This window comes from Tasmannia lanceolata, unplaced genomic scaffold (assembly GCF_043159265.1).
Source record: "Tasmannia lanceolata isolate RefF3 unplaced genomic scaffold, GAP_Taslan_0.1 ptg000019l, whole genome shotgun sequence".
NCBI classification, from domain to species: domain Eukaryota; kingdom Viridiplantae; phylum Streptophyta; class Magnoliopsida; order Canellales; family Winteraceae; genus Tasmannia; species Tasmannia lanceolata.
The window spans coordinates 1,294,277-1,306,370 of NW_027518696.1; the positions used below are offsets into that span (position 1 = coordinate 1,294,277).

At 39.9% G+C, this 12,094-nt stretch overlaps 1 protein-coding gene across 1 annotated transcript; it reads right to left on the bottom strand.

Moving 5' to 3' along the window:
* Window positions 1–3,567: 3,567 nt before the first annotated feature.
* LOC143853179 (uncharacterized) lies at window positions 3,568–8,966 on the bottom strand. Its single transcript, XM_077362915.1, has 2 exons — window positions 8,084–8,966; window positions 3,568–3,812 (listed from the first exon to the last, which is right to left on the bottom strand). The coding sequence occupies exons 1-2, from the start codon at window positions 8,964–8,966 to the stop codon at window positions 3,568–3,570; spliced, it is 1,128 nt and encodes a 375-aa protein (XP_077219030.1).
* Window positions 8,967–12,094: the final 3,128 nt, after the last annotated feature.

Sequence of the window (12,094 nt, forward strand, 5' to 3'; positions counted from 1 at the left end):
AATATTACTTCACTGAATGTCAAAGTTGTAATGAATGTATGAACAATGGGTTAAATAGTTGTCTAAACAGTCAGATCTTATCGTGGTTCATAGTTTAGATGGCCTAATACTTGTTCCGTTCCAAGAGTTTAAATTGTGAAATTGAAATAGCTATGCAGTCAAAACTACTATAAATAGTGAGAATGACTGTATTTATTGAATTTTAAACACTAGGAACCACTAATTATACATAGGAACCACTAATTATACATAGGAACCACTATTTACCAGTATTTAGTGGTTCCAAGGTATAAATAGTGGTTCACACAATCTAATATTACTTCAGTGGATGTCAAAATTGTAATGAATGTATGAACAATGGGTTAAATAGTTGTCTAAACAGTCAGATCTTATCGTGGTTCATAGTTTAAATGGCCTAATACTTGTTCCGTTCTGAGAGTTTAAATTGTGAGATTGAAATAGCTATGCAATCAAAACTACTATAAATAGTGAGAATTACTGTATTTATTGGATTTTAAACACTCAACCACTAATTAGACCTAGGAACCAATAATTATACCTAGGAACCACTATTCACCAGTATTTAGTGGTTCCAATGTATAAATAGTGGTTCCAAGGTAGAAATATTGCTTCACACAATCTAATATTACTTCAGTGGATGTCAAAGTTGTAATGAATGTATGAACAATGAGTTAAATAGTTGTCTAAACAGTCAGATCTTATCGTGGTTCATAGTTTAGATGGCCTAATACTTGTTCCGTTCCGAGAGTCTAAATTGTGAGATTGAAATAGCTATGGAGTCAAAACTACTATAAATAGTGAGAATGACTGTATTTATTGGATTAGATACAGAACAAAAAATAAATAATAAAAACTAATTACAAAATGACTAGGCCATCATATAGGAAATTGATCAGACCAATTCATCGAGATGCATACTACCCCTCTTCTAGCCAAAGCGTCCGCCTTCTCGTTAGCAGACCTTCTAACATGAATCAACTCAATATCTGATTCCGCCAATATATCTTCCATTTCGTCAAAGAGATCCAAAAACCTCCAAGGTGGAGCCACCCCACCCCTCAGCCACCGGATAACATTAGAAATATTTGATTTTCTTCGCCCTTGATATTGTTTGTTCGGATTTTTTTCTTTTTAAATTGATGTGTACGATTTCTGTGCGCTCTAAATCCTCTCGGTTGTGACTGAGCTTTTCTTTTTTCATTAATAAATTGTTACTATTTCAAAAACAATTCGAAGGCTAAGACTGTAACTCCACATGCAGTATACCAAGTGGTGTTGATATTTGATACCTTCTATTTCTATCTCTTGCTTCAACAGGCGTTCCATGTAAAAAGTATTCCTAATTTCAGTGAATGAGTTAGAATTATATTTTTTTAGAACAAAATTGGTTACATAGTTGCAGATTCCTAAAAAAGTTGACGACCATGTAGTTTAAAGAGCCACTACAACATTTTTTAGATGTATCGTGTAGATGTTTGCAAAACAGAAGAAAGCTTTTACCCATATCTTTACTTGGTATAATCCCAACTCTTAGCATACATGAAAGTGGTTTGTGATTTGTGACGATATTTGTTTTTTGTTTCCATCAACTCTTATTTCAAACTTTGTTTTGTAGAAGGTTGCTTGCGTATTGTTTTAGTTCCAATTAATTGTTAACTGTTGGATCAAATATCAAAGGTGGTACTTTTGTTGTACCCCCGTAGGGGACTTGACGGTCCGGCACCATATAATTTGTCATTAATTTGGCAATTTTTTTGGGTTTTTAATGTTGTATTCCTCATTTTCTTACGGCTTCAAAATTTTGGAAAATTTCACAGTTTTGTTCCTTCTTTGTCTTCTCGTGGTCATTGTATATCTTATTCATGAGGTGGATATGTAGGATTATTATTATAACATTAAGGCAAGAGTATGCTTCTTTTTTTTTACTTTTTTGGGTCATAGATTCAAAGAATCAATAGCCGTTGTGTTCAACGGGCTGGGGACAATTCACGTGGTGTTACCTGACAAAAACTTGGCTATGAATGTCAGTTACGCTAACGGGACATGTTGTGCCGGCCTCCCCCTTCCGCCGGAGATCGCCTCTCATGCAACTTTTCATTGTGTAAGAAGCAAGGTTTAAAATTTCGTCCGACTTGGAATTTCGAAATTTCGAACGAAATTTCAGAATTTCGGTCGAAATCTGGTACATAACCTGAAACCAATATTTTATTTAATATTAAATTTCGGCCGAAATTACCGAAACTTCGGTAAAATATTAAATTAATATAAAAAAACAGTTTTTTTTTGGTCAAATTTAGGAAAAACCAAAATTTCGACCGAAATAAATGACCGTTTTGGTTTTGGTCGGTTTCGGTGTCGGTCTCCACCGAATTTCGGATTTCGGTCGAAATTTAAAACCATGGTAAGAAGTAACACAAGGATTGTAGACACAAAAGTAAGCTAAAATATATTGGGCAAACTTGGATAAATAGCTATTGAATATAATTTGTTGGGTTGATTCTTAGCTGTATAATTGATGGTGTCTAAAGCAATTAATTAGAATAAATTGACCAGAGTGTTACTTTCCCTCTTTAGAGATAGATTTAAATATGAGTGTCCCACCTATAATTAGGACTGTCAATCGGGCCGAGCTTGGGCGGGCCTGAGGTGCTCAAGCTCATCCCATGTCTATACAACGGGCTTCGTGCCGAGTTCTCGGGCCTGACTAAATTAGAAATTTACTTGCCCAAACTCAGCCCAAACTCTACAACGGGCTTCGGGCCGAGTTCGGGCTTGCTCATTACCTCTTATTTTCTGCACGAGAAAAGACTAAGCCAAGCACAGAAAAACCAATTTCATAGAAAGTCATTAAACTTGTTGGCTTTGGCATGTGAGAAAAGCCACTCCGATTGATTTTTTGCCAAATTTTGTCTTATTCATTTAGTAAATCTGAGGTCGTATTATAGCTTATAGGATATGATGATCCAAACCGTTCATATGGAGTGGGCTGAAGAGGGGCAAAATAAAGAAAGAAAAAAAACCTATTTAATGTCGAACTATAGCCTATAGGATATTAATGTTTAAGTAACCTATTTAATTAATATCTACTGATTTTTAAGGGCATAAAAATCTTGAAAAATTATATAATAAATATATTATCGGGCCCGGCCTACAACGGGCTGGACGACCCTTGATCAAGCTCAGCCCAAATTAGAGTTTGGGCTTCAACTTTTGACCAAGCTTGGTTTGGCTTGTTCTCATTTTAATTATGGGCGGGCTTTTAACGGGCCGAACAGGCGGACTTCGAGGTTGCCCATCCCGATTGACAGTCCTACCTATAATATATTTCTCATCTCATATATGTACTCTACTTTTTCCACCATTTTAAATGATTCTTAATACCAGCCAACTTTATATTTCTCTCATTTCCCATCTATAATATATTTTCTCAGCTCTTCTATGTACTCTACTTTTTCTACCATTTTAAATGATTTTTAATATCAGTAACTTTATATTTCCACCAAATGTACTTGGGAATCCCTGGCCTGGGCACGCCTTGCGCCTAAGTTATGTCACCTTCTCTGAGACTATCATTCTATCAATCAAGTCTTTCGCCCTAACATCAAACGAAAGTGATTTGTCGCAAAATGCGAAAGTTGAAATATCTAAACCCAAGTCAGCAAAACGCTGGGGGTTACAAATGTAGGTATAGTTTTGAACTTGAGATGGTGATGGAGAAGGAGCTCCATTGAATAAATGAGAAGACTGAGGTGAAGGGGATGGAGAAGGAGCTTCAAAAACATTTCTTGATTCTGTAACAAAAAACGTTAGAGCAAATGAAAGAAGAAGAATTCTATAAGTATTGGTCGCCATTGAGGAAAAAAGAAGTGTAAGTAGACTTTCTAAATTATGAGCTGTAGTAAGTATTATATTACCACCGAGAAAGTGATAACTACGAAATACTTGTATCATTAAAAGATACGTAATTCGTTGCCATATTGATAAGTGCCAATAACTACAAACTGTTTTATCTTTATCATTTATAGGATCAATATATGTCAGACAATGATGCCATATTAAGAGGAAAACTTCATATAGGAGTAATCCTTCAATGATGCGCGACCGCATTGTGTTACAATCAAGGTTTTAAATTTCGGTTTCAGGGCGAAGTTTCGGTCCTTTCCGTAACCGAAATTTCAGCCGAATTCACGAAATTTTGGTAAAAGCTCTCGAGATATCATTTTTTAGGCCGAAATTTCGACCGAAATTACCAAAATTTCGGCTGAAATTTAGTAAAGGATTAAAACAATATTATTTTATCTAGTATTTCGCCGTTTTGACCGAAATTTGGTACATTTCGGAAATTTCGGTTTCGGTGCAATTTCATTTCGGTCCTGACCGAAATTTTGGATTTCGGTTGAAATTTAAAACCATGATTACAATGAGAAACTCCATATAGGATGTTTGGTCAGTAGGTAATCAAAACCAAGGCCTATAAAATGAATGGTTCAGATAAATCTAAGGTGGGACCTACTATGCCATAGTGGGCGCACTTCATTGTATTACAATTAGTTTAAGAAGCGCAATTAATTGAAATCGATTCAAAACAATCGGAAATTTTTTCACAAGCATACCCGTAAAATTTTCACAAGATCCAGAAGTTTTGGACTGTATTGGCTAAGGGCCAATTTTGTATGAGTCCGATGACACTACAATCACCCTTGATGTTATTGATGAGGGCCTGCCATCTCTACTATTCATTATGGTGGGGCCCACCATTTTACACCTCATGTTTTGATGGTGCGGGGCCGACCATTTTACATCATGCACAGCATGGCCCCGAATACTAGTATCTTATAACTGTAAACTTGGTAACAAGTATTAAAACAAAAACAAGAGTGGGAGAAGAAGAAAGCTAGGAGAATGGACTCTTCTTCCTTTGATCAGATGCTCATACTTGCAACATACACGTCCAAACTAAAGTAGCTGAAAACGAAAAAGCCTTTTGCCCTGTCAATGGAACCTCTGACTCTCTTTTTTATTGTCACTATTTAGCAATCCACTAGGTAGGTGACTAAGATCAATGGCCCCCATTGTAAGGAGTGCCTTTATCAAAACAAGGAGTGAGAATATCATTTGCTTAAAATAATCATAGAACATGGAGCCTAGAACATTCATTTGAAATTTCAAATTTTTTTTTTTTGAAAAGGGCAACAGTATATATATATGTATATATATATATATATGTATATATATATATATATGTATATATATATATGTAAAAACAGAACCGAGGTGGTCCTGAAGGAACAAAGATAATACAAAGATAGCAGTACAATAATTCAAGGAGGTAGATAGTCAAAGCACTCAAACGCGGCCCGAAAGACTCCTTTCTTGGCAAGGGTGTCTGCTTCCGCATTGGCTGATCTCCTGACATGACGAAAAACTGTTGAGGAGCCCTTAGCTCTGTCCTCTATTTCCTCTAAGAGATGCAAAAATCGCCAAGAGGGAGAAGCGTTACCCGAAAGCCAGCGAATAACATTTAAGGAATCCCCTTCGACGATAATTTTGTCGCACTCTAGACGAGGCATCGAGAGAAGCCCGCTATGAACGGCTCGGACCTCTGCCTCGTTTGAGTCTGCCACTCTGATAGGCCCCGAGTAGGCCCAGAGGACTTCCCCTTTGTGGTTTCTACATAACCCCCCTACTCCTGCCATTCCTGGATTGCCGATAGACAATCCGTCAAAGTTAAGTTTCAGGGACCCCGGAGGAGGAGGAATCCAGGAGGGGAGGATTTTCACTTTGGTAGCCGATTCCAAGCATATGATTGACCATCCTTCCCAGAGGTCGAAAGCTGAAACAAAACGAAACAGGGGAAGGCTTCGAGCCCAGGATATGACCGCAGCTATCAACTGAATATAAATCCAATAGGGAGATCTAGCCTTCCCTTCAAAGATACGAGCATTCCTCTCTTTCCACAAGAACCACCATGAGGCCAGGAGACACATCTTCCACAGCGTTCTGCCTTTCCTTTTCCAAGGAGTCCAGGCCCAACTCTGAATGAATTCAGCCATGGAGTTGGAGGGGACCCAACTGATTCCAAAACGAGAAAAAATAAGACCCCAAATATGGCGAGCAACCTTACAGTGTATGAAAAGGTGGTCAATGGATTCCCCAGCGGATAAACATAGAGGACAGTGATCTACCAACCACATTCCTCGTTTCCTCAAAAAATCCATAGTTTGAATGCGGCCCCAGCTAACCGACCACCCAAAGAAAGCAACTCTCGGAGGGCAAGATTGTCTCCAAACCGAGGAGGACACATGCTCCACTAAAGAAGGGATCAGATGGTTATAAAAAGATTTGACTGAAAATATCCCCGAAGGATTCCAAATCCAAATCCGACGATCTACGCCCGAAGACTTGATGAAGCAAGAATCCAATAAGGAGAGGAGGGCGCTGTAAGAGTTTAACTCCCTAACAAAGAAGTCTCTGCGAAACTTAGGAGACCAAGCCACCTTCCCATGTTCCCTTGCAAAATATTCTGATACCCAGGCCTCTTTCTGAGATGAAACGATGAATAAGTCAGGAAACATCACTTGAAGAGGATCGTCCGAACACCAAGGATCCTGCCAGAACCGAATCCGATCCCCCCTATATACTCTGAATCGGACGCCAGGAGCAAATAACGACTCCAACTTCAAGATGTCCCTCCAAACCGTGAGACCTTTGAGTTTAAAATTATCAACAGAGTCCCAATGCCCATGATCTAAACCATACTTACTTCCAATGACCCGGACCCACAAAGAGGATTGTTCTTCGCCAAATCTCCACAGCCACTTGCCCATAAGGGCCTGGTTAAAACTCTGAACCCTCCTGATACCCAAACCTCCATTTTTAGTAGGCAAGCAGACCATACTCCATTTAATCAGGGAGACCCCCTTGGAAGACCTTGATCCGCCCCACAGGAAGCGTCTCTGAATTTGTTCGATGCGTTTAGCAACCGAGGCGGGACATTGAAAAAGAGATAGAAAATATATCGGCATATTGGATAGAACGGCCTTTATAAGCACTAATCTACCTCATTTGGAAACCAACCGGCGCTTCCAGGTGGCCAAACGTCGCTCAATCCTTTGAATAATAGGAGCCCATAGGTTGTGTTTCGGTTGACCCACACCAAGAGGAAGACCCAGATAGGTTGCTGGAAAGACATCTAAACCACACCCCAAAATTCCGGCGAAAAATGATGCATCGCTCTCAGAAACGTTGATCGCGAACAACCGAGATTTTGCGAAATTAGATCTTTGACCCGAAACCATCTCATAACAACGAAGCATAGCTTTAAGGTTAAGAATCTGGGATATGACCGGAGAACAGAACAGAAGAGTGTCATCCGCAAACTGAAGAAGCGATACTTCCACCTTACTCTCGCCAATAAGGAACCCTTGATATAGCCCCAACTCACTTCCTTTTTTCAGCAGTCTGCACAGTGATTCGGCCACAATCAGGAAAAGAAAATGAGAGAGAGGATCGCCCTGCCGCAATCCTCTAGAAGATTTGAAGAATCATTTTGCTGATCCGTTGATGAGGACAGAAAACCAGGCGGACGATAAGCAGTTCCGGATCCACCCTCTCCACCGACCCCCAAAGCCCATACGACCCATGAGAAAATCTAATGCTGCCCAATCCACTCGGTCATATGCCTTCTCCATGTCAAGCTTGCATAGAATGCCACCTTCCCCCTTCCTCCGATAATAGTCAATGGCTTCATTGGCTGTTAAAGAACAATCAAGAATTTGCCGGTTGCTTATAAAGGCACTTTGACAGACCGATATAATTGAAGGAAGAACCACTTTGATACGATCCGCCAGAACCTTTGCGAGGACTTTGTAAAGGCTGCCCACCAAGCTAATCGGGCGAAAATCCTAGCTTTTTGTTGCTCCTTCAATTTTTGGAATGAGGACGAGAAAAGTTGCACCTGTCCCTTTGTCAAGGATGGCTCCCTCAAAAAATTCTATGAAGAATCGAAGAATGTCCGATTTTACTGTTTCCCAGCAAGTTTGAAAGAAAGCCAAACAAAAACCATCGGGTCCAGGGGCTTTATCTTTTTCCAGAGAAAATAGTGCTGATCGGATTTCCACCTCAGAGAAAGGGATTTCCAATCCGGCTGAGGCTTCCAGGCTTAAGCTAGCAAAACAAATGTCTTGAGGAATTGGGCGTAACATCCCATCAGCTGAGTATAAAGATCTGTAGAATTCAATAATTTCTTCAATAATTCGCTCCTTGTCAGATACAATCTCCCCCTCCACTTCTAAGGATTCAATTCTGTTCCTTCTTCTGCGAGCACTAGCCATGGCATGGAAGAAGGCTGTGTTTTTATCTCCCTCCAACAACCACTTGACTCGAGATCTTTGGCGCCAAGAGATTTTTTTAAGCATCAACAACTCTTTATGCTCTTGAATTAATCTTCCTTGTTGCTCATAATCCTCCGCCGAGGCCAAACCACTATCTGCCAATGTATTTATCTCCATCAATCTGTCCTCAAGAATCCTCTTCCTGCCTTGGTCCACTTCTTTCTGCTCCTTATCCCACTCTTTTAATTTTCCCTTAATGAAGCGTAATTTTTTGCCTATAACTACGTCCCCTGGACCTTCAAAGACGCTTTCAGACCACCATCGGACTAAGAGAGCCTCCATTTGGGGATTTTCCAGCCAAGCTAATTCAAATCTGAAGGGGGGCGGGCCCCAGAACTCCATTTTAGGAGACAAAAGGAGAGGGCAATGGTCGGAAACTGAATGGGGTAAAGCCTGCTGATAGACTTCAGAAAGAATTGCCAACCAGTCACCCGAGAGAAGAAATCGGTCAAGCCGACTCCGGTTCGAACCTCTGGCCCAGGTGAAAGAGGAGCCACCCAAAGGTAAATCTGCGAGCTCGTTGATTGCGATGAAATCAGCGAAAGATCTCATGCCCGCAGTGACTCGCTGACCCCCAAGTCGATCTCTTGATCCTAGAACTTCATTGAAATCCCCCCCGATACACCAAGGAGCGGAACATAGGCGTCGCGTCTGATTTAATTCTTCCCAAAAAAGACACTTCTCAGAGGATGACAAAGGACCATAGACGCCTGAGAAGAACCAGACTGAATTATCATTGTATTTTCGGAAAGCAACGGAGAGAGAGAAAACTCCACGCCAAACATCCGTGCTGTCCCACAAGACTGAATCCCAAGCCACCAAGATGCCCCCTGAAGCTCCTCAAATTTACTACATATCGGGAGTCAATGAGTTTCATTAAGAATATTGAGCAAGCCACATGCACTGCCCCTCAAACAGCAGCAAGACGTGAAAGGAGGAGCTATATGAAGAACATATACTGACAAAAATGTGTAGAAGGGAATTAGAAGTCTCTTTGGAGCTGGTACATGACTACATGGTAAGTGCACATGTATATCAATTAGCCACATTACAAGTGGAGCCCACATATTTGATGAGCCGAGACCGTTCGTATACTCAATGAAGGGGCCACGACTCTGCAATTAGATTATCTTAAACCCTTCAATTTGTGTAGAAGTTTTTTTATGAATGTGGACCTTTGCCTTTTATTTTCAACCGACCAACCGTGAATACAAATTGGAGGGTCAGGATGCACCCTAAATGATCTAACTAATTCTAAAATGTAATCTAAAAGGAACCAAATTACAATTCGGTTGAATGCCCGAATTCGCCCAAATTGAGACTACACTTGCGATGCCAGTAAGAAATGCATCATGAGGTCAAGTTACTAATCTTTTTTAGACGTGATCTTGCTACTGAGATATGCATGGAACAAGGACGATACGGTTCATATCATGGTTTCCTTTAGGGGTGCAACTAGGGTTGATTTTTGAAAAATTTAGTTGAGCTATTGCCATATTCAGGTCGGGTTCGGGTTGATTTCAATTCATTTTTCAGCAAAAATCTCAGACCGACCCGACCCAAATTGCACCCCTACTTTCCACTGTATTAACGAGATTAAGATAGTCGTCCTGAAAAATCATGCATTATTTTCTTGTAAGATTATACGCAAATAGTTTGTGGTGTTATCCAAAGACGGAGAATTTATATGGTGTATGGACGTGAAGTCCAATATTTTTTCGAAAGGTACAGTATGGCCCACTTAATAGGATGATCCAACCCCCACCCCCGCAAGCTGTACCCGGTAAGTCATCTCTATAAGATGATCCGAACTATAGAAGTTTCCACCTCTACAGACTGTAGGGTTAGGATCATCCTTTGAAATGATTTTTGGGCAACAAATGGGCGGTTTGGATCATCCTATGAAGTGCTTCCTACTGTACATTTTTAAAACAAAGAAAAAAAAGAAACTCGATTTTACGCCCATACAGTAGATGAAATCTCAGGAAATAGGACATTGGCAAATTAATTAGCAAATTTGTATTGAATCTTTGGGTTTAAGATTGCATTGACAAAATGATTGGTGGCAATTGATGTGTGTGAACTAGAGATTACAATAGCATTTCAAATCCTTTCCCCACGCGAATCATGCCGTTTCAAAATATAAGCTTTTGCGTCAGAATCCCACCAGAAACATGTCATTATTCTAATTCTACTTTTCTATCTAATACCAAAACGACTAATGGCTGCTCTTCTCACACACATGATTTTAGGGTAGATCCTGATCACTAAGTGATGAGTTTCAAGCTAAGTAATTTAATTTAAGGGATTTGCTAGGGACCATCGCACAAGAGAGTGCATCCTCTCTAGATGAATTCAATAAAAAAGCCAAAATCTGTTGAAAATTGAGCCACACAATAGATGAATAAGCTAAACTCTGTTGAAAACTGAGCCTATGTGGCTGCTCTCTCATGCAACAGCCTGTCTGTGAAATGCCTTCTGTTATGGTCCCTAGCAAATCCCTTAATTTAGTTACAAGAAGAACCACTTGTACGGTGATTGGGTCACCAGAGTCAACAATTTTGGTGGTTACCAGTCCTCACAAGTCCGGTCTATTGCCCTTGGTCCCACCCTCATCGAGTTATGCTAGACTATTCATAAAGCATGAAGAAGACGGCATCCTTTAATATATATCTTAGCCATTGAATTTTGCTTGCTCAATCTTGCGATTTAGATCTTCCCTCAACATCAGACCTAGATCAACGGATCGAATTCGGATATAGCCATATCCGCTCCGAATTCGGTAATTTTGCTTGCTCTGTCAGATCAACGGTCCCGATCAACAAGAAAATATGCCACGTGTGCAATCAGTCATAATTGTTTCCCTTCTTCAAGACTGGAGAATTCTTGCTAGCCGATTTGTTAATTTAATTATTAGAAACAAAACCCATTTCTCATTTCACAAAACAAATTGGTAACTAATCACTATTTTTTACTTTTCCACGACTTTTCCCATCACACAACTACAAGGAAAGCTTAGAGTAGGGCGTGAAACTCATTGTAATATGTTCAGTAGGTCCCCACTTTTGGTTAATCCAGACTGTACACTTGATAGGCCCTACTCTAAGAATGAGTGGCGTGACTTGGTCTACTCAATTAATAGGGAACAATGACCTCTCTACATAACTTTTTTATCATCTGTCCATGGGTTTCTTCATCAAACAACTGGATCATGCATTTCTAGTTGTTAAATTTCATTTGAGGCCTACAAGTAGTTTCTAATGATCCATGATCCATCTGTATGTTCTCAACCAAACAGCTAAGGATCATCCAATCAGCAAACATCTTAACCCATTGAAGACCTAAGATAGACCCCACAAGGTTAATACTCTGAACCAACCAAACATTTGACCCACGTGTTTTTTTTAAAGATCTACACACCCATAAGCTAATCTCTATGATATGAAAAGGGAACACGTGAATTTTCAATCGGGCGAATGATATTTCCACCCTCTTTATCATCATTTCCACCCCTTTTTGTTACGAAGAAGATGAACAAAAGAGGGAGAAATGGTGGAAAAAGGGTGTTTCCACTCTGAAATGGGAGTTGGTGGATTCCAACATCTCACGAATGTGAGATTAAAATAAGAAAGTTGAATCTAAGTTAGTTGGGTGATGTTGAAATTTTGTATGTTTAGTCT